The sequence below is a fragment of the Phalaenopsis equestris genome, unplaced genomic scaffold (assembly GCF_001263595.1).
Source record: "Phalaenopsis equestris unplaced genomic scaffold, ASM126359v1 Scaffold001241, whole genome shotgun sequence".
Taxonomy (NCBI): domain Eukaryota; kingdom Viridiplantae; phylum Streptophyta; class Magnoliopsida; order Asparagales; family Orchidaceae; genus Phalaenopsis; species Phalaenopsis equestris.
This window is the reverse complement of record NW_018165680.1, coordinates 447,008-471,263: the sequence shown is the minus strand read 5'-3', so window position 1 is coordinate 471,263 and position 24,256 is coordinate 447,008. Positions and strand designations below refer to the sequence as shown.

General features: G+C 34.9%; 2 protein-coding genes across 2 annotated transcripts in view; both read right to left on the bottom strand.

Moving 5' to 3' along the window:
- LOC110033637 (increased DNA methylation 1-like) overlaps positions 1 to 17,529 on the bottom strand; it is a gene marked incomplete at its 3' end in the record, with an annotated part of 31,159 nt that extends 13,630 nt beyond the window's left edge. Inside the window, 3 exon segments of the mRNA XM_020737683.1 lie at positions 3,476 to 3,558; positions 15,209 to 15,332; positions 16,035 to 17,529. Coding sequence (XP_020593342.1) covers positions 3,476 to 3,558; positions 15,209 to 15,332; positions 16,035 to 17,384 — 1,557 coding nt within the window.
- A 7-nt stretch (positions 17,530 to 17,536) lies between these two features.
- LOC110033627 lies at positions 17,537 to 19,472 on the bottom strand (the record flags this gene model as incomplete). The annotated part of the gene is given in 2 exon segments (XM_020737668.1): positions 17,537 to 17,964; positions 18,057 to 19,472. Coding segments are annotated over 2 exon segments (975 nt in total).
- Positions 19,473 to 24,256: the final 4,784 nt, after the last annotated feature.

Below are 24,256 nucleotides of genomic sequence, written 5' to 3'. Positions count from 1 at the left end.
AGCTATTGCCCAGTTTAGATCTATGGCATGAGTTGTTTTCGGCATCCTCTGGCTTCTAACATTTTCTCCGATTTTTGGGTTTTAGGCCTGTTGAGATATATTTCATTTTCTATGCCCCGATATTTTGGCATTTTAACTGGTTGTTGGATTTGGGTTGCTAGCTGCGATCCTAAAAACCTTCCTTTTCTCTGATCCTTTTTCTGAGAAGTGTAGATACAAGAACCGAAATATTTTTTCTTTTGTATATGAAATATGAGTCCATGAAAGGTTTTTAGTTATAGCCCAATTGAGATATGTGGCATGCATTGTTTGATGGGAGGTATTGGCTCTGGTTTTGGGCATCTGTTTTGTGGCACGATATTTTGGCATTTTCTCTAGTTTTGACTTTGTTTGTTTGATGGAGGGTAATGGTTCCGGTTTTAAGCAAATTGGTGAAGTTATAATTGTTTAGCCGTTGTTTGTGTGATGGAAAATTTGCAAGAATTTCTGTTATGTAGGAATTTTAAATAACCAAATGTTGAATTGGTTATACAATGAAAATTATGGCTTGGTTCATGAAAATGCATTACGAAATTGTTTATTCTTCTATGAAAGCATACTAGCGTGTAATTGTAATGTTTCAAATCTATATCTACTTCGTCATTGACAGGATTCCATACTTTTATCTTTTGTTTTATGTTAAGAATGACAATGGTTATAGCATTGGGGAGTTAAGTACATATAAGGAGGCTTTGTTTTTATATGAGGCAATGGTCTTGCCGTAGATGTTTTCATCTTTTATATGAGACATTTTCTTTGGTTTTCATCTTTGATATATGAGCAGGCTTTGATATTAGGAGGCTTTGTTTTTATAAGGAGCCTTGTTTTTATATGAGGCAATGGTTATCTCATTCGGGAGTTAAGTACATATACAGAGATCTGAATTAACTGCTTTTGGATTAGGGTTCATATGCATATGTGAGGCTTTATTTTTAATATTATTAGATGCAAGAATGGTATTTATATGACTTACATCTTTTATATGAAGTATTTCTGACAATATTCAAGCTATCAAAATGGGGGAACGAAAGAGAAACTACATTTGGTTATGTATATATATTGTTGTCAAAGAATATTCAAGTAAAGAAAATGCATTGTAAATGCATTTTTTTTTATAGACTGGCTGAATTCGTACCTATGTAATCTTACAGATTTTCTTAATAAAACTTTCGTGGATTGCCTTCCGTGGACGTAGGTAATTGGCCGAACTACATAAACATCTTGTTCACTTGTTTTATTTTAATTAAAATGTTGTGGAAATGATGTTGGATGTCAATGTTTATTTATAATATGCTCTTTTTTTTACTGTCATCTCCGTTGCTCACGTCACATCAGTCTCATAGCTTTGGGAGGCAGTTCTACGGTTGTGCCAAGGATTTTTCAGCTCGTTGTGGTTTCTTTCAGTGGGCTGACAGTCCCACATATTACACTTCCACCAGTCATGGGAATCCGATGTTTTCCCAGATTGATAGTGCAGATGAGGACATACGTAGCCAGAGTTTAAAATTAAATATTTTAATATTTCTCATTGTAGTTGTACTTGTCATTGTCTTTTTTTTATTTATTCTGGTACTCACGAGAGTGTGAGAACTGTATGTCATCTTTTGGAACTGATCTGTGATGATTGTATACTTCTGCACTATATGCTTTTGTACTATCAATAAGCTCTTCTGAATAAGCTGCCCTAAACAGCAAGCCAGATTATTCTGATAATCTGCAGTTTATCAGATTATCAGAATAATCTGCTTATTAGCAAATTATAAATGATCAACAGCTGTGCCAAACATACCCTTATTAGAACTCAAAATTCTACGTGCTAAATTATAAATAAAAGTATAGATTACTTCTTTATATCAAGTGTTTTCTAATTATTTATAATCTATTTTGTTTTATTTTTTATCATATTATTACCATAATAGCTTGAAAAGAAATCATTTTATCTCTTTTGAGTTGGCTCATAGGATAACTCACTAATAGAATTCAAATCAAGTACGAAGTTGATTAATTAACTAATTTCAAGCTAATGTTAGTGGAAACTTTGGCTCAACTTAAACTCATTGACACCCTTATTTCTTAATGAATATTTTTTACTTTCTTCTATTATTTTAAATTAACTTATATTATTTATGTATTCAAAAATTTCTTATTGTAGCTTACTTAACAATTAGGATTTTCTTCGTCATGTGACTTTTTTACCTAAACGCCCATTGCCAGAAGAACTTCTATCTATATTATAGCATGTAAACTGAGACGTGATATTTTGCCCAAATTGACTTGGAAACTTACTGTCTTGCAAAAACCCAGTAAAAGTCCAAAATAGTCACCCAACCATCTATATATGGCCAAGCTGGTACTAGGATATCACATTTCTCATATTAAATCCCTCGAATATACAAAATTAATCTCAAATAATCTGCTATGACTAAATTTTAATCAATTTTATATAGTAGATGGAATACTTAGATAAAAAATTTGTATTATAATTTTTTATCATTTAACATAGGGATCATTTATCATCAATTTTATATAGTCGAGAAACTAAATGAAGAAATGTTAAACTCAATGATTAAATTTTCCGCACGAATATGATTGAGGACTATTTTAGATTTTTTGTTATAAGAACTAGCACTTTTACAATAGATATGGGTGATTTTAAGAAAATTACCTAGTTAGTGGTCCTTTTTTATTATAATAGGAGCTTGAAGTATGTAACATTTCAACTAATGATTCAATAAAATTTTTGCTTCCTCTTTAACTTATATGTGTTTATTGTAAATTCTTCTAGTGCAATGCAAGCATTAGCCAAATTCTAGAAAAGCTTTCTCATTATAACAACCTTGATTAACATCTCGATAACTTCTTTCCTTTATCCCCCCTTTCAATTAGTTAGCCACTGAATAGTGTGACATTCGGATTTTGCAATGTATGCTACAATTTGATTTTTCTTTTTGCAACGTAAATCACAATCATTGTGTGATTTAATTTCATTCTCATATTTTTCTTATAAATTTCTGAATTTGGCTATCTTTAAACTACAATTTGGAGCATGTTTTATGACTCTTAATGATTTGCATAAGAAAAATAAACTTCACTTATACTAATTTATGAACTGCAAATTTGCTCGGTTTGTGCATCCCATCTTAGATTTACATTAACAAAACAAAATTACTTGTGCTATCCTACATCATTATTTTCCTAAACTTGATGCACATATAGACAGCACACACAAGAGTCATATAAGGTTCCATGTGCAACATACACAAGCACATACCACCATGCTTTAATGCACATTTCCAGTCATTTGTTCAAACATGATTATTCAAACAAACATATTTTGCATGAATTAAAATACTACGAGAGTAAGAAGCTTAACAAGTATCTAACTTTGGTCTATAAACATGATATATTTGAAAAGAACTACAACGAAAAGAAATACCTGAAGACATTTTTGTCCACAAAACCACAAATTAGATCCAACTGCATCACATTTAATCTCATCCTTTATGCACGTTTCATGATCTGCATTAACAAAGTTACTTGAATATTATGAAAATAGAGATTTATATACAAACTGCCGAAAAAAAAACCCAAAAAAATAAAGCTTCAACATGAGACTCGCAAATTAATTCAACTAACCAATTCTTTGGTGCACTAATTATAACTTATTTGTTTATGAGAACAATGGAGTTTATGCAGCTCAACAACTTCATTTTTTTTATAGAAACTTTGCTCTATCAGTTAGGGTGCAGACAAGTTAAGCTTGAGCAAGCTCAAGAGTTGTTCAACTCAACTTGTTAAATAAATAAAATTATTATTGTTATTTTTTTTTTGTTTGTGCTCTGGTCATTAACATATCGAGTTGAATATTTATAAACATCAAGTCTAAACATAATTAAGCTATTATCAAACCAAACTTGGTTGCAAAAGGCCTTGCTTGTGTTGATAATTTTGGAGAATCAGGACCTGCAAGAAGGAAAAGCAGGAGGATAAACCGAAATAATACAGGAGGACAAGTTGGCACAGCTAGCAAGACGAGCGTAAGAACATCTGAATGTGGATGCCCAAGACATTTGCGCTAAAGGATGGACTTCTTTATGGAGGTGACAAGAACATGAATAGTATGCAAAAGAGAGGTGATCGATATAAGCCGTCAGTACTAGTTCCCCAGAGTAGAGGTACCTTCGTCTTGGGTTTAAAGATGGGAAAATCATTCAAATCAAAATGAATAGTCATGAATCAATTTATGGACAGATAACAAATTATGAGAAAGAGATGAAACATGCTATAATTGGGGTAGGAGAAGCTTACAGTGGGGTGTCAAAAGGATGTCATCATCCGTATGTGCTACTGAACGAATTGAACAGTTCACGCCATGACTTGTTCAAAACCGGTTGTTGGAATGATAAGTTGTAGGTGATTAAGATTCGAGGTAAGATGCGTTGTAGCGCCAGAATCCAGGACCCATTGTGAGGTGGTGGCTTCCAAGGCTTGTTTAGTAGGTAAGTATTCAAGATTAGAGCGATGCCAACATGCAGCTGCAGAGTGACCAAACTAATCACAAATTTGGCATATTATGAGGCTCTTGTTGTGGGTTTTGGGTCAGGTGTTTGAGATTACTCATCGGGAATTAGATGGAGGGAAGGATAGGGGTTGTTGTGTTCATCTCCATGGGTGATGGGTTTGGTTTTTTGAAGTTTGGGAGTTATACATTCTCTTGGAGAACCGATCTACATCAACCTAAACATTCTAGGTATCATCGATCTAACAACACCCAAAAATGATCTGTGTCAATCTTAAGTTTGGCAGGTAGCAAGAAAAAGATCGAGGAGGAGAAGGAAGAGGAGGAGAAGAGCGAATGAACTTGAGCTCAAGGCTCTGATATCATGATAACTATGGAGAATTGGGACCTAGAAAAGGAAAAATAGAAGGAAAAGCCAAACAGGCAATACCTTATACTATGTTCTATTTCATCAAAAACATATTCAGACACAATCCTTATCCGTTATATGAGGGTAGGTGAAGCTTCTAGATATAGGAGATTAAATTACTTGTCATTATATTGTACTGTAGAAATATTATTGTGTAGCCTATTTTACATGTGTTATTATGTGTTTGGAAAATTAAATAAATGAATTTATAAATACTAGTCGAGCTCAAGCTAACTATCGAGCCAAACATTAATAACATGCTTTTTCAAATACCCTACTACTGTGACTTGAGTAATCATGAATAATAGTAAATTTTCCCATCAAAATTTCTTATAAATACCAACACGCATAGGCAATACTTATGACTATTAACTTGTGCGTGATTTTGGAAATTTTCATTGCTCTTACTCAAATAAATATGAAATGTGTGTTGGTATTGGGAATTTTCATTGCTCTATCACCGTCATTTTATAAAATTTTCTTTTGAGTCTGAGTGGTACTTTTCTATCAAACAAAAGGCCCAATGCATTCCTCCACTTCAACCAACCAACTTGAATTCTAATAATAACATCCTCATCTATCATCTATATATCACCATCACTTTGAACAATAAATCCTAGATATCTAAAACGTTCACACCTTTTATCATTGTCTCTATTACAAAAATTACATTCAATGTATTCAGTTTTAGAACTACAAATAAAGCAACATTCAAATTTTATATTTTTCCAGTACACTCACTTAAATGACTCATACATAATCAAAATTGTCTCGTTCTTCTTTGGCGAGCCATAGTGGAATATCTATGGCAATAGATCATGGTGATTTTAGAACAATAATACAAACTAGATTATATAGACCTCCCCCTTATTCTTGACCATAAAAGTTCTAATGATACGTGTTCCGACGTCCAAAGCTAGATGTTACAAACACTTCCAAATATCTTCTATGAATTTGTTAGCCATAAACATCACTATGACACATCCTAATACATTATGCACGTGTCTACCTTGTTCAAGACTATGTCAGAATCATTTCAAGCCAAAATTATGTTCTAACACATGTTAGGCAAAGCTTAACATGTTGCAAGGACGTGCATCAGGGACGACTCGTCCATGAGAGATATTTACATGCTTCCATTATTGTCAAGAGACAAATGAGGATGGTGGCTATGATAGTTGACTATTAGAGATCAGACATTATTCCATTTAATTTTTAACCAACCGGAACAATTCTTAATGGTAGCACCTTAAAATGTAAAATAATCAGAAGCAATCAACAATGATCAATTAATGAGGGAATTTGAGTTCCGAATTGTCCATGAAAGAGGAGAAAAAAGATAGATTTAGTTGGAAGCAAATGATGTATAAGTTGTGTTCAAATTGAATTACTTCCAAATAGAGGGAAGCGTTGATCATCTAAAAAACTTCAAAGGCAGAACCAAAGCATGATTCAGAGAAGAGAGGAGAAAACATACATAATTTTTAAGTGGATTAGTCAGAGTACTGAGTCCTCTGTAAAGTGAGGGAGAAGGATCAACTAAAAGAATGAAGAAGGTGATTACAAATCTATCCCTTGAATTTCTATGAATACAATATAGAAAAGTTTGGTTTGACATGACATTGTCTCATTTTGTTTGAGTGAATGCACAAATATAAGGTTTTTCTAATGCTCAGTTGGCATCAGGTGATTTCAGGGTGGAAAGCAACAAGAAGTCATAATAGTGGTCACTCAGGTGCTAGTTGATGGGCATCAAACGATAAATTGATTGGCAAGTAATTACAATACTTGAAAGCGATTAGGATCCATGATAAGGACATTTGGGTGTTTTAGAGAATCTTATGGGTGTGGTCATTGCCCCATTAGTGAAATGGCCATGTGGTATCCCTCGAGTGGTTAAAGTGGATAGCAACAATTACTGCTGCAGTAGGACAAGAAGTAAGATATTTTAAAATATAATGATAAAACCTGACCTGGGATGTTGAAGACTGATTGAATTTGATGGGAATGTAGACGACTCCTAGGTGATACCACCACCAATAAATTGAAATGTCACCTGCTATACAGCCGATCAAGGAGTACAAAGTAGATGAACACTCAATAAGATTCTAGATTGATGTATGAAATGCCATAGGTTGGTCTCTTTGTGATTTTGTTTCAAACTTGACTAACTAAAACTTGACTAACTAAATTGTGCAAATTTGCCAATTGAGACTTTAAGTATGCGGACCAAAAGACAACTCTGATGCAACACTTAAACCAATGTGATAAATTAAAAAAACATGCAAAATCTTAATTAGTTGGTTAGCCTCTACCTAAATATGGAAATGCCAATATAATACAGTCAATGCCTCATCTTGCATACTCTTGAACTGCTAACCTACGAGTTACAATTCATAAGGCATGCCCAATAGAATAGTGCATTAATGTCATTGTCAGATAATGCCAACCTTAAAATTGGCCACTTCAGCCATCATTTTCCATGAATTTGAGGTTCCCTCAGACAAGTCAACCAAAGGTTGGTGACAGGGATCTTTTAATTAGATATAGAGTACCTTAGTTAATTAAGCAATCTATGGTATATAATAATTGGGAAGATAAAATCATGAGTTCATAATTGGGTTTGTCGCCATCCCCCCACCATCCCTTCTAAGCAAATAATGATGTCATTCGTTCTCCAATTCAAATTTGTTAATAAAACAAAGCTTCATAGAGCTTATAGACCAAATTAATTGTAAGTACTCTCTCATAATCAAGTAAATAATCAACAATAAGAGTTTCTATTTATATCCTTGAGCTATTTTATAATATCTAATATGGGGGTAAATTCTCTAGGCAGTGTCTTAGTTAATATCCACTTTGTCATTTGCAAATCAAACCAAACACAATATTTATAATTTATATATAAGATAGACGAGGGAGGATTTCTTCGTGCAAGGATATACAAAAGGAGCTATCATATGTGATGCAACATAATCATTAAAAAAATCAAAATTTTAATAGGTTTTAAACATTTTAGATATTTGTAATAAAGCATGCATTATTTCCCTCCTTGACTGTAATGTGTTTTAGGAGAGAATTTTAGTCTAAGTAAGGAAAAGGACAGCTGTATCCTAATTAGAGGTCACTAAATGATAATTGTATATTAAAATTTCTTTTAGCCATTCAACTCGGGTTCTCCTCATCCGAAACTCTCTATTTGCAATTGTACCTTTGTATGAGAGAATAACCAATAAGGACACATTCAAGTGGCAATAAATCAAGTTTGATTTAGGAATGTGTGTAAACAAAGACAATAATTACAAATATTTTAGTAAAAAGATTGTTAACATGTTGAAGTAAAAGAAAAGGGTTAGCCCTTATGAAAGGCATTTGAACCCAAAAACCCTCGTGATAGGAAATTTAATTATTTATAAATGATATTTCTTCCAAAAATAAATAGTAATAAAGTTTTCTTCTTCATTGAAGGTGACTTCAGCAGACACATGCAGCTTTGTCATTAAGTTAATATCATTTATACCCTTTTATGTAGGAGGAAAACTACTAAAACATTTGATTTTCCTTAGATCAAGTTTTTTTTTAGAACTAAGTATAAACACATGCAACACTTTCAAATATTTTAGTAGCAAGATTATCAAAGATGTTAAAATGCAAAAAGAATTTGGTAAAAAATTAAGTATGATTCTTGAATCCAAAATAATTATAAATAACCAATTAATAATGTAAACAACCATTAGAACGTCAGCCCCTCAAAATTATTTTGGAAAATTCTTTTCAAAAAGAAGCCCCCTTGTGATAGCAATTGGGTTTACATTCTTTCATTTAGTCACTCCATTTTTTAGGGCATAAAGACACAATAGAACTCATACATTATTCATTTATATTTGAAATATCAAGGGAGAGAATTCAAATAATCTTTAGAATTTTCAGATCTAAATGTTTTAATTTCAACCACAAATTACTTATTTATTGTGTTGTATAAAGTGTGAAAAAATGTTCACTTTTGACTTTTAGTAGAAGTATTCGTGACAAATAGGTACAATCATCAATAAAAATATAAGCTACTAAGCCCCATAGATACATGCTACTAGAAGGGATAAGAGTTCTTATATTCTTTATGAAATGCTAGTATGTTTGCAATCTTTCGATATATAAACATAACAATGAAATTCTTAGATTAAAATATCATTTATTGATGAAAAAAATATAAAATTTTGAAAACAATAAATGGTGGGTGGCCAAAATATAGGTATTGAAAGCAAGTCAAAGCTTCATTGAATTTAAAGTCCTCTAAAATTGTATGTTGGATGAAACTTTCTTAATCATTAGATTCCTTAAGGTAGCAAATATCATCTTTTTTGTAGCAAGTCTAATCATCTCTTTCATGCCCCACTCCTGAAAGCCAATTTGAAAGACAAAACACAACAATGCACTTGATCTATAATTAGCTTTTCAATGGATAGCAAGCAAGTAAACAATTTACTTACCTAGTGGGAGGGCATTTGGAGTGCAAGGCATTTGCATATAATAATACCTCCTTTAGTAGCCATGGCTATCACAGATTCATCCACAATGATTATTTTCTTATTGTTAGAACAAAAAATAAATGAAAAAAATTTTTAAGGAGTTGAGTATGGCATCTCTCAGATTTTCGAATCATGAGAAAGAATGATAACACCTAGAAATGTTATAATATAAATACCTGTCGTGGGTGTTTTTTTCTAGTAATATTAGCAAAATTTTCAACTCTTCTATTTCTCCTTTTTGAACCACATCAGAAAATTATTTGTGTAACCTTCTCAAATATATGTTACATTTCTCTTTTGTCCATCCTTGTAATGTCATGCAATTTTGTTTTGTGATTTGCCATGAAACTTTTAGAATATTTTCGTTATATGTCAGTCCACTCATGAAATTGACATCTTGTATATTTTGTTTTGCAAAATACAATTTTAAAGTGGTTTGATCGAATCTTTGGCATACAACTTAAATAAGACTTAAATTGTTTAATAAGATTATCTAGCATCCATATGGGAGAAATCAATTCGAACAGGTCCTTCAACCCACACCTATATCCAGGATATAAAAACCTCTCTCCTAGTAAGCAATAATGGATGATGTGGAGAGGTGAAGAAAATCATATTTTCTTATTTCTCAATAATCAAATGACAACTCTTTTCCTTCTATAATAAAGGACTAGGGAAAACTTAATTACAAAAATTATAACTTACCAAAGATATATAAACTCAAAAAAGAAAGAAATATAATATAATAAAAAGAGAATAAAATAGAATAGCACTAAAATAAAAAACTAAGAATTTCACACTCCTCTCAAGCTAGGTCATAGAAGTTGTAGATGTTGTAAATGTCGAACTTGGTATTCAAATTAGTGAAGTTGGCTGGAGGTAGAGGTTTAGTGAAAACACCAGCGCCTTAAAGATGATTCAGAATGTATAGATTAAGCCAATAATGCCTCTATTGACCTTTTCAGATATAAAATGTCTATCAATCTCAATATGTTTGGTCTTATCATGATGCACAGGATTATTTGCAATACTAATGACGTCTTAGCTATCATAGAGCATCTTTACGGGATTGATCGTAGAGTATCCCAACTTAGGTAGTAACCTTTGGAGATACATTCTTTTGTAAATTCCAAAAGCAAGTGCCCGGTGCCCAAATTTTGTACTACTTCTAGAGATCATTGCTTATTTTTTGCTCTTTCAGGTGATAATATTTTTCCAGATAGAGGAACAATACCCAAAAGCGAAACTTTTGTCTGTGAGTTCTCCAGCTAACTAGCATCAATATATATTTCTACCTCCTTGTTGTCTAATTTCTTAAATAGTAACTCTCTAACAGAGGTCTTATTAAGAAACCTCAATATTCTATAAAACATCTCCAAATATTCTTCATTATTATTCATATGTTGAGTCACAATACCGACAGAGTGAGTGATATCAGTTCTAGTGTGTGACAAATGGAAAACTTTACCCACCAATCTCTGGTAGTTATGCTTTTCCACAGGTGTCTTTTCTACCCCTGAAATGTGAGTCTCAGGAGTTTTGTATCCCGGTATTCATTTCTCTTTTAGTAGGTCTAAGATGTACTTTCTTTATGATATCACAATACACGACTTGGACCAAGTCACTTCCATGCCCAAAAAGCATCTCATCGATTCTAGATTCTTAATTTCAAATTCAACGACAAGAACCCCTTTGATCTTCCCAATTTCCTTTACATCACCCCATGTCAGTGTCTTATCATCGACATAGATGACGAGTATAGCATTCTTACCTTCCTGTGTAAGCTTTTATGAATAGTGCATGATTTGATTGGTATTTGATGTACTCATTAGATTTGATTGTCTTGACAAACCTGTCAAACCAATCCTTTGGAGATTCTTTGAGGTCATAAAGTGACTTTCTTAATTTAGAACCTAAATATTTATATGAGTCATTTCGAAGTCCTAGTGAGATTTTTCTATACACTTCTCTCTCATGATTTATTTTCCTAAACACTTTCTTGATATTAAGTTGATGCAGTTCTCATTTTTTATTCACTACTGAAAAAAAAAAACTCTTACAATGTCTAACTTGACCACTGGAGCAGATATCTCATAATAGTCTATCAAATATGACTGAGTGAAATCTTTAGCCACCAACCTACCTTTGAATCTCTAAATATTCTCATCTACTTTATATTTGACATTGAACACTCATTTACACCCAGTGGGTTGTTTATCTGGAGGATGTTTTTTAAAGGTCCATGTGTTATTTAGATTAAGTGCTTGGATTTCCTCTTAAACAACATTTTCCATTTGAACTTTTAAGTGTTTCATGAATAGACTTGATATTCTACACACTATCAATATTAGACACAAAATTTTTTATATGTTGATGATAACTTTTCATAAATAACATAATCTTGGATAGAAAAAATTGTGCAATTTTCTCTGTCTTCTCCATTGCTTCCATCTCCATTAGAACTTCAAAGATGTGTGAATTCAAGTTTGGCTGTGAACATTTGTGGTAGAATATTGTCTTTTATCCTGCTTAGTGGATTTCTTTTTCCTAGTATACACAAGAAGCTCCTTGTTGTCAATCCCAAGTTGGATGTTCTCAACTGATGAAACTTGAAAGAGAATATGGTAGAAGAAAGGAGAATAGGTTGTGAAGACTGTAGATCAATGTGAATATCCATAATTGTATAGAAAGGTAGAATATGTTGTGATGATGCTAGATTAGTGTGAGTTTCCAGAGTAGTATACCAAGTTTGATCTTCACACAGACTCTCTCATGAATATCATATTTGGGGTAATAGTGTTGGTTTTTAAAGAAGTTAACATCCATGAAGTTATAATTTTTTTTTTTTTGTGATAGGAGAATAGTACTTATACCTCTTTTTTGTTTAAAAGCACACCCAAGAAAGATACATTAGATGAATTTTGGGTCAAAATTTGTGCGGTTTGGTTGGTGAATGTGAACAAAAAAGATAAGCAAATATTTTTTAAAAAATATTAGATGAGAAGGCTCAGACATGAGGGCATTTTTTCCATCACATTATCGAAAAGGGCTTTGAATCCAAGGATCCTACTTGGTATTCTATTAATGAGGTAGGTGGTTGTGAGCATGGCATCTTCCTAGAAAACTTTTGGGGCATTATGAGAAAACATTATAGACTTGAGATTCCTCAAAGAGGTGTCTATTCTTCATTTTCATAATCACATTTTATTGTGGAGCTTTAACCCATGAACTCAAGTGAAAAATATTGTTCTTTGCAAGGTAGGGTCTAAGGATAGAAATGAAGTATTTCTTAATATTATCAATTTTGACAATCAGAATTTTATATTGGAACCGAGTTAAAATCATGTTATGGAATGGCTGCAAGATTTGTGCAATATCAGACTTTTCCTTCATGAGGATAATCCAACTGGTTTGAGTGTGATCATCAATAAGAGAGAAACTATCGGACTCAATTAATGATCTTCAATTTTGATGGTCCTCAAATATCACTATGGATAATAGAAAAATGATGTGAATGTTTGTACTGGAACAGAGAATAGACATGACGAGTATGTTTAGCCATTGATAGATTTTACACTGATAAACCTTTAATTTTTTATTAATAAAGAGATGAAATAACAACTTTATAACATAATGAAAATTGGGATGATCCCAATAATAATATCAATATAACTCGATCTCTAGAAGAATCAAACTAACATACTCAAGAATATGATAAGAGGACAGAAGAGAAGCCACGTGTATGTTAAGGGAGAAACTTTCCTCGAGTAGAAATAGACCTTAATGCAATTCAATATTGTCGATCAATCTCCCCGAATCCACCACTTAAAATTCACAAATGTTTTAATAATACAGTTCAAGTCATGAGCAAACTTACTAATTAACAGTAAGTTGCAATGTGGTTGGGGAACATATAGCACAGAAGAGAGTTGAATATTTTTGGAGACTTTCACTTCTCCTTCTTCAACAATCCTAGAGCGAGATCCGTCGACAAGTTTAACAAATTTGGAATCGGTGAACACTTGGTAGTTGGTATGAACATAAATATCTCCAGTCATGTGATAAAAAAACACCTAAATCTATTATCCAATGTTAAAATCTTTTATTGTCAGCGAGATGGGAGGAGGACATGAGCCGCTCAGTTGTGCTCGAAAGGAGTTTTCTGCAACACCAACTATTCCTTCAAAAGAGGTAACAGCATGGGTCTTGCTGTCTTGATTTGCTCCCTTGCTTAGGTTTCCATTTGGCAGGTTTTCCATGTAATTTCCAAATTTTGTTTTTGTGTGATCAACTTTCTAAAAATGTTCATAGAAGGGATGATTAACCTCCGAAGTGGAACTCGATGTCCTCATTCATTACTTGGTCATACGCAGCTGGTCGTTATTGCATGTAAATTGAAAAGTCTGGCGAGTGGCACAAAAGAAGAGTCTACTGTTAATATGGCGGAAGCTGTTGCTGGAAGAAAGCTAGCAGTAAAGATAAGAAGGCTTGCAGGAAGAATCCCGAAAGGAGGGCAGCAAAAATTTTCGGCTGCATGAAAGAGGAAATAGCTAGGAAGGGTCTGCAAGCTGATTGAAAGGATTCCGTTAACTTTTAAGAGAAGAACCTCAGTGATTTCCACTAGAAAGAGAAAAACTCCCAAGCCAAGCTGCATGCAAGTTGTGTCTGCTGCTCTGAAAGGCTAGATTGGACGGAAGAAGGCCCTAGATTTGGCATAACAAGGCCCCGCATTTGGAAGCCTCAATTAGACGAAACAAGGTGCTCGCGTCTGGAAGCCTCAATTTGGCGGAACAAGGTGCAAGAAGGATTATTAAAACAAAACATCAAAAGAAAACAAAGGGAAGGATTACTGGAACAAAATGGCTTTAGGAAAACAGCGCCTCAAAAAAGGATTGACGCATATAAAGAGACAATAGCAAGAATAGGATCCGACGGAGGGCCTATAGGAACCGGCGACTACAGGGAGCGACTCCAGCAAAGGAAAAAGAGCTAGGATCTATTTCCAAAATTTGATACTATGTGAAAAGGTGGAGAAAATCATATTCTTTTATCTCTTAATAATCAAATTACAAATCTTCTCCATATGTAATAAGGAACGACCAGAGCAAACTTAATTACAAAAATTATAATTTACCAAAGGTAAAATAACTCAAGAAGGAAAGAAACATGCCATAATAAAAAAAGAATAAAAGAGATTAACACTAAAATAAAAACTCAAAACTCCATAGATGATTTCAAAGAAAAAAATTCAATAAAAGGGTATTCTTTTATTCTAACTCATTTTAGATGCTCTACCTAACAGACATGAAAATAATAGAAATAATTAAAAGAATTGATCACCTACTCTCATGTAAAAAAATTAAATGACACCGCCCTTCACATCAATTTTATAGGAGATTACCATAGATGGAATTCAAGTGAAAAAGAAGAAAAAATGTGAAACTAAATTTCTGCAGCAAATAAAGGGTTAACTTGTGAATTAGCGATTTACATATGCTAAGACATGGGTAGGTTGTTTTAGCACATATGTCAGAAAAGTATGCTCATAGAAACATGGTAAATCATTCTGGAATTTAAAGCACATAGTGCAAGGCTGGTTGCAGCTAAAGGCCAGGTTAGCTATTTGAAGCTTTTATTTCATATTAAAAAACATTTTAACAACAAGTAAGAGGATCAAACAAGTGACTAATACACAATAGGTTTGGAAGGAGTTACATTTATGTTCGCATTGTGAGCACTCTAGTGTTGCAATGAAACCTGAACCCTTGGTCACATGAAGAGCACAATTGCAAATAGCACAGCTACAATTAGGGCAGTACCAACTGCCTTCTGGAATCTCCTGAATAAAATAAAAGGATTCATTAAAAGATATAAAATAAAAAGTATTATAAAATCATTTTTGAAAACAAGATGTCTAAGATTACATTTGCAAACTTCAAGCTAAAAAGAAGAAATGTGTGCCGTACTTAGGCTAAAGAAACAAGAAAACTTAATGTTTCAATAGAAGAAACACAATATGCCACAACTTTCAACTGAATTTATGCAATTAATTTGACAACTTCTGTTGTAGATGCATACAGATTGTCAACAAAGATAAATCAGAAAGAAAATTCCTGTGAAGTTGGCAACTTTGGTGTGCTTATTCAAGCTTCACATAAGAGTTACATGTCCAATTTTTTGTGTAAATGTGACCAAATTTTGGAGAGAGACAATTTCTGATGATTAAAATTGAAGAACGATCTAGCAAAAATTACAAATTAAACTCAAAAGCATAGACTCTAAACATATCCTATCATGCATTTTTTTCCACACAACATGGATTTCTACCACAGTAAATCATTTTAGTTTACTAAACCAATGAGCTAAGATCAAAGAAATCTATGGAATTAAGTTCATTTATTGCTAGGTGCCTTTTCAACATTTCCTTCGTTTCAGTGGATGAACATGGAGTGGGATTTGGGAGAATCTGACAAATTTGTGACAAGAAAATATGAATTCCAAAAATTTTCAGGAGCATTGAATTTAAATTTTAATATCATACCTTTAAGTACAAACAAGCTTGATGGTAAGTAGATGGGCAGCTATCACAGCATATTAGCTCACCACCATCAGCACAAAATCTACAGGCATCATCATTCTCATCTTCCTTATGCAATTCTCTAGTTCGCATGTCATCTTTCCTCAGTTCACACTCAGCAGACCAAGCCTGAAGCTGGCATGATATGTACGATTTTCCAGACTTCAGAAAAAGATTCAGAGAGGGTTTTTGCACCTTGAATCCAGCGTGCCTTTTAAATTCAGATACAGAAAGAATCTTCTGGCAGCATCTGCAGAGAATTCCAGCTTTAGTAATCTGACCTTCCTTAACCACTGCACTATTTCTTGGACTCTGGTACTGCATGATATCAGTAGATGAAAGCACACCCATCTTAATTAGCCAGCATAGCACTGTCCTTACTCCTTTGAGTGTTTGCCCATCATCAACAGATGCCTGCCTTGCACGATTAGCAGGTTGCATAGCCGATCTACAAGATCTCATACTTGGTTCTCTGGATGCTTGAGATTCAGAATTCCTTCTTCTAGCAGACATAGTTCTGCAGCAAGATTGGTTATCCATTGTGTTTATTATGGGAGAATTCAAGAGATTGTCAACCTTAATCTTGCAGCCATCCCATTTTTTCCTTCCTCTTTTCTTGAATTCTACGGTTTTCTTTATCGCGCCCGCTTCTTGAGAGCTACAATCCATAATCTTGCACCTATATTTTTTCTTCCTTCCTCTTTTCTTGCCCTCTACGGTTCTCTTTACCTCAACAGCTCCTTCGGATCTACCGAGATCAAGCATTAGAGCTTCATCAAAACTCTTGTCGCGTGGAGGCTCTAGCGAAATTATACCATCTTTTGACATTGCATGGTAATTGTTCTGAATCACATAACTGTGATTTTCCTTTCCATTATTTTCACACGCATTAGCTTTCTCCACTTCATCCACTTCATCCACTTCTTTGCTGATGAGAGGGTCAGTAGGTAGAGCTTCATCAAACCTTTTGTTGAGAGGGATACAAAATGAATTCCCTAAAACATTCAATGAACAAACATCTGCACTAAAATCATTAAAGTAATAATGGGACTTTTGGAATTTAGCACGCTCATTCTCCATTTTAGAAGGCTCTTCAGCTTGGATTTGATGAAAAACAGATTTCGTTGTCCCTTCTGAAATTAATTCCTCTCTAGAATTAGTGGCATTCTGGTGGTTAAGATGTAGGGAATCATTTTTGCAATGATTCATAGAAATAGGGAATGAGAATATGCAATTAGCTTCTGACACGTTAGACGTCAAACCCTTTGTGCTTTCTTCATTGGCATCAAGTTCAGATATCTTGAAATTTATCATGAATTCATTTTCTATATTCTTCTTAGACTTCTTAACAGTACTTTTGGCCAATTGAGATTCTGAAGTTCTCTTAGACCTTTTTGATGTCTGCTTTATTAAACTAGTCGTCTGTTTTTCTGAATTCTGGTGGTTAAGATGTGTCGGATTTACCATTAAAAAGTTCCGAAAAAGTTGCTAGTATTTCCAAAATCTGTCCTCCCCAGTTGTCCAACTTCACCAAGATCCTCATATCTCTCATGAGTATTACAACTAACATCGGTAGGCTTGAAATATGAACTAACACCAATTTCAACGCTTTCTTGAAAAGTTAATGCCCTCCTACTGCTATCACCAAAAACATTAGAAGAGCCAAATTTATCCTTTTGATTTGCCGTGCTCATCGAGCTGCATGGGGTGTCTTTAGAAAGTACTGGTCGATCAGTTCTTGATTCATTGAAAGAATCATTATCAATGTTAGATTTCTCAGTGGGACTGCAACACACTCCTTTTGTCTGAATTGAAGAATTTTCAGATGGATTCAAGCAATCAGGATTTGAAGAACCATCAAAGATCATCGCCTCTTGAACTGGCATATCATTGGCTGGAAAATTATGAAAAAGGAAAAACATTAGTTATTTTGCATTAAAGTAATGAGACTGGAAAATTGGTGTTTAATTCTAGGATCAAGTATACCTAATGAAATATTGTGCTTCATTCCATGCAAGTTCGTAGCATTAGAAAACACTTTGGTTACGTGCCTAGATGAGCTTTTGTGTCTTTTACTGGGGGAATGCATATCATCGCTTGTACCATACACTAATTTATTGTGCTTCCCTTTTCTTTTCAAACCTTGAAAAGCATGTAAAGGTGAAAACTGCTGACCACTGGAACATCTAAGCACCTCTGACCTGCTATCAGAAAAAACTGGCTGCACTGATTGGCCCATGTTGCGAGGGAAAGTGTGATCTTGAAGCTTACTCGCACCCTCCGATGCAAAGAACAAGCTCTTGTTGTCACTTAAAATGATTGCTTTACTTTTTGCCGCTTTCACTACCATTCCGCGTTTCAGAGCAGTAACTTTTTTATCAATGCACACCACAGCCATGAAAGGATCAAGTATGCACCATTGCAGCAGAAAAGAAGCAGGCTTTTCCATGCCCTGGATCTTTGCATTAATTTCTACCAAAATATTTGCTAAGTCAGCCCAGAACCCATCAATATGAGCCCAAACTCTTTCCATTTTGACATTAGCTCCTGCAATTTGAATACTAGCAAGTAACTCGGACCCAAATGCCACCCAAGCTTTGGAAAGGGAGTGAAAAGTATGTCCATTGGGTGATATATAGTGGGAATCAACTTGGGGCTTGTGAATGCGTTGCCGAATCTTAACCAGCCAACCAGCATCCTTAAGAAGACGACATGCATGTGAGCGGAGCAGAAGGGTAAGATCCCTACTACATAATGGTTCCAACGATATTCTATTGGCGATATTCGATTGCTATGTTCTGTAACTATGTTTCCCAGATGTTCTTCGGAACTGAGGTGAGCATGAATAACATTACAAGTTGGCGTCTCAACCAATGCAGTGATAGCGTCAGTGGTTGGAACATTAGGTTCAGCCGACTGTTGGCATGGCAGGGCTAACACATAATTAACCAAACCAGTAGCATCTGACTCTTCGTATTTTTGGTTGGCCGGTGTTTGGAGATCCACTAAGGAATGTTTTAATACATTTTCTTCTGCAACAATTTTACTCAGGACAGCAGGTGAAGGAGTACTAGCAGAAAAATCCACATCAGATGGCATCCCCACTGAGCTTTCAACGATGCACATGTCATGTTTTGACTGTGTAGAAGCACAACTCTCTTTAGAAATAGGAGATTTGGCTGTGGCTTCTGTAAGTGATTCATTTCTGCTTCTCACTTGAAATTTTACCATCTTGGAAGAATTGCTGAAATTTCTAACATCCACTCCATCCATAACATTCATGCACATGCGTCGCTCCTTTTCTGAGCCTTCAAATCCATCTCGGCCCAAAAATTTAATTTCCTCCCCAAACAAGTTTTCCATGATCGTTTCCTCATCCACTCCCAACCTAATCTTAGGTCGGACTTGCGCCATATTTTTTCAAGTTTCAGCCTTTCCAACTCGGCTTCAAAGTTACAAAACAAAGAACAAAAAACATCATATCGGTTTCTTGTTGTGAAATCGACTGGCATTCCACGATTTATAAAAAGTATGGCTAAATGAAGCAGTAATTCATTCTATTTATTAATGAATTAGCTACATTAACCTCATTCACCAAGATCACCAAAATCCAGCATCCCGAACTCTCATCGAAACCAAAAACAAAAACAATCAAAACCCCATTCTAGTTAAAAAAAATTAAAAAAAAAAAACTTTCATCTACAAACCTAAAACGAATGCGCTCAGCAGATGAACCAGTAATCGGAAGATCAATAACAGCAAGTGGTAAGATAGCCGAAAATACTTGCGCTTCCCCGAGATTGGCGTGGATGCTGACACCTCCTCCACATACAGAGGCTCTCTCTCTCTCGCGTGGCGCTCGTCGCTCCATGTTCGCGCATGGCAGTTTCGGCATTATCGCGTTGGGGACGGGAGAGGCCTTGGAATCCAGTGTTATTCGTCGTCGTACGCGTCACAAGGCTGCCTAAAAACAGGAAGCACCACAAGGCTTCTCGTCCCTAACGGGATTTTAAATTGTTAATTTTAAAGACAAGAAAGAGTAATTTTTTTAATATAAGCTTCCATCTTTGTGTTTTTTTTTTTTTTTTCTGAGAATCCTGTGAGTTCCACAATATTATTTGATTATGATTAATGTGGTATTTGGTGGTATATCATTAATAGGATTTTATTGTGAATTTATGTTAAACCTAATTAAATACAAGAAAAATTGAATATTAATGCCCGTTTTGCGTTGAGATTTTTCCATTGTGTGGCTCGAAAACACACAATAATGCCTTAAAAAAATTCATTAAAACGTGTTTGTGGGTTTGACCCTGCAGCCCGCATTTCTCCTCTCTTGACCGTGGGCTATGTACCGCACGACATCTCTTTTCGTGTTTCCTCTGTCTTCTCTCGATTCCGCTCCCTCTCCCGTGATTCTTCTGCCCTAGGTATCTCTCTCTCACAGATTCGTGGCTCCGGTGGCTAGGCGTTGTTTATGATTCTCTATTTTCAGTTACCAGTGATTTTTCTCTCTCTCCCCTCTTTCCTTCCGCTCGAATTTTAGTGGTGTGTGCCCTTTGTGCTCTTTGTGATGGAGGAAGTCCTTCGGTCTGGTGGGTCACTTTAGTTGGTACCTTTTGTGTTGAGTTGTGTATTCTCTCATCCTCTCTCCATTCTCTTCTTTGGCTCGGATTGATGGTTGTGGGAATGATTGCCTCTGTGCGGTGTTCCCTCTTTTTTCTGTCTTCTCCTCTATTCTCTCTTCTTTATGTGGTTGTGTGCATTATTATGGTTGGTTTCATTTTTTAGCTCAATTTTGGTGGTTCATCATTTGATTAGTTTTTGTTGTTTTCAATTTGATATAATCAGTTATTTGGTTTTGATGCTTCATGTTGCATTCATACGAGTTTTGATTTATCCCTTTGATGTAATGTTGCTTAGATTGGTGTTTTGCGGTGATCTTTGGATTTTTTGTGCTTATCATGTTAGCAATGCTTTGGGTCCACTTTATGTGGTCTATTCGATTTCTTTTGGTGCTTATGTTGTGGGGAATTTGGATTTCCTTGTGAACTTTGATATTTCAGTAGGAAATTTGAAATTTGGATGGAATTTTGTGTTGTATTTGTTAATTGCAATATTTGGGGTGTTGTGTATGTGTTGAGTATGAGCTGGGAACATGAATTTTGAATTTCAATGGGAATTCCATGCTGGATTTGTATGTTTTATTTTTCATTTTCACTGGAACTTCAGTGGGAAACTATTGTCTTGAGGAGATTGTGGATGTGTTTGTTTTGGCACATCACACAATCACCCTACACCAACTTCTCTTCATTGTGATGTGGAGGTTGTGGTGTGGTGTGGTTTGTGGATGTGTTGGTGTGTGTGGTTTGGACTTTATGGTGCGTGGTTGTGTTGGTGTAGTGGCGTCGGGTGGTTGTGTGGTGTGGAGATTGTAGTGTGTGGATTTATTGGTGTGGTGTGGAGGTGGTGGTGTAGGAGAGTTGTGTGGTGTAGAGGTGGTGGTGAAGTGTGAGGTGGTTGTCTAGTACGCATATGATGTTAGAAAGCTCCCCAACCTAGATGGGGTGTAAGTACTTTTGTAGGAGTTCTTCCAACTTCATAACTGAACCTCACTCTCTCTTTCTTTCTTGAGGTATCCTTACCACTTCGGCAGGCATGTCCCACCTCTTGGAGTTCCAACCTTATAGGTCATAAGACTAGAGTTTACTTCTCTTGACCTTGCCACTTTGGCTACCGAGGTTTCCTGTGGATGATGCAATTTACGAATTACTTACTGGGGATCTCTAGAAGTGTTAGGTCGATTAACTTCATGACCAGGTAGACTTAAAACCCTAGTGGCTGTGTATGACGGTTCGTGGTACCCCAACCCAACTACCTATACTGTTAGGATTAATATACCCTTCCTGTTTTTTAGCCCCTTTGAGCCATGTCGCTCTTTTAAATTCATCAATATCATTTTGATGGCTCGATGCCGATGAGCCATTGTTCCTTTGGGATGTGACAATTTATCATATGTTCTTATGGTCCAAATGTGTTTTAACTCTTTGGGGTATCCCGTCAAGATGATTTTGGTTATTCTGTGGATTTCGTGTGTCGATGAGTTGTTACTTAATTAGGATGTGAGATACTTACTCTTTGCATGATGACTTAACGTGAGCTTTGAAGCATCAGAGTATTCTCACATGAAATAACCTTTCTTTGATGACCTATTTCCTAAGGTTTACGATAATATAAGTGAAACCCCTTTTATCGAGAGTATTCTTGGGTATCCCTTGAGATGTAATTAACTAGTAAACACGTTCCTCTAGAAGTCAAGTTGACCCCAGAACAATTACATACACCTGACTCTCTGGATATGGGTAGTCTACGTAGATATTCATTCGCTGATATTGGTCCAAGGTTCCTCTCTCGATCTTGTTTGGGCGGATATGCTTGACTTTTCCTTGTGAGGGTTATCGCATGTAGGCTCTCAACTTTTTTCTTTTATGTTGTTATTTAATTTGTTGTATGTTTCTTCTCATTCAGTTCATCTCCTCTTTGAATCACTGATATGATTCAGGAGGTAGATTTATTTGAATAATGAAATTATACAACAATCGACAAGATGATGACTCCTTTTAAAATAAAAAAGAGAAAAAGAATAAAAACATTGGTACATATCGTTCTCTAAGGTAATTTCTCCAATTTATTACATTAAACTTTCAAATAACCATCATAATAACGTAACCCTTTATTTTCTTTCTAGAATTGTATTAGATCAATCGAGGGAACACACGATGATACATGTGTTCTAAATAATAAGATCACATTCATCGACCATTGTGGGTCCCTAACGTAGAATGTTGTAGTGGTATGGTACTTCAACATGTGTTTCACCCTTGTCATTATCGGTTAGGGTGACAGCGCACATGACAGTCAAATTTTCAAAGCCACAACATAGAATAACAGGTACAACTTCTCACATCTGCCTATAGGTACGCTTTAGACTAAGCTACTCTCCTAATTCATTTTTCCCAATATATTAATCATGCATTTATTACAGATAAATCCTATTTTGTTGTTACTGGCTATCCATTGCACTGAGGGTATCTCAAGCCCTATCCTGATATAAGACACCACATACCTGACTTTAAGCAAGCCAACAATGTACGCGGGGTAGTAAATAAATGTTCAATAAAGACATTTCTCCTTATTCGGTGTCATTGAGAGGACTTTTGGTATTTGGAAGAAGAAATGTGTTACGCTGCTCGATATTCCAACTTACTCGTTTCCTAAAAAGGTGCGGATTGGGATTGTCACGATGACTCTCCATAATTACGTTCGATAACATCCTTCCCATAATAACACCGGCTTTTGTAGGGCGGACCGAGATTTTGAACATGTCCCTTTCGAGGCATTTGAGTACCATCTTGGACATTCTTTATCACATGATGAGAATATGCTCCCAAGACATGTTCTAAAGATAAGAAAGGTGCAAGCGGAATGGTAGAGTTGAAGGAACAAATTACAGATGCGATAGTATGATGGTGATTTGAGTATTCATTATATTATTAATTGTAATGATTATTGAATAGATTCAATTTTTGTTGTGTTGTATTTTATACAGTTAATGTTCATATCAAAAAAAGACACTTACAATTCCTTCTTTATTTGATATTCATTATTTGTAAGTGTCTTTTTTTCCATTTGCATTTCTTTCGTTTTTTCTCTTGGTGGGTTTGAGAGGTTCATAATGAGACATCTGACCTTATAGGTTCTTCTGGATTGCCTATTAGTTTATGTTCGTTGGTGTCACATGTAAAATCCTAATGAAGGCAACCGAGTTCCTCTCTTCTTTTTAGTGATTTGGATTTTGAGGATCTTCTGAATAGTTTTTTTTTTGTGATATGCATCTGTGACACACATAAGCTTGACATTACATGGGTTAATGACAACCAAGAACCCTTTTTTATATTGCTTAATGTCTTACTATAGTGACATATTCGTTGGTTGATATATTGAGTCCTCTAACACCTCACGTCTGCACAAAACTGTAATTAATTACTTCTTTTATAAAATTCTACTTGTGTTATGTCAAATGGTTTATCTTTTAAAACACTTAGGAGATATGAGCTTGAGGATTGCTGGAACCTCTCGAGGATTGAAGTGCCACTGTGGACTTCAGAGTTCCCTGCTGACTTCAC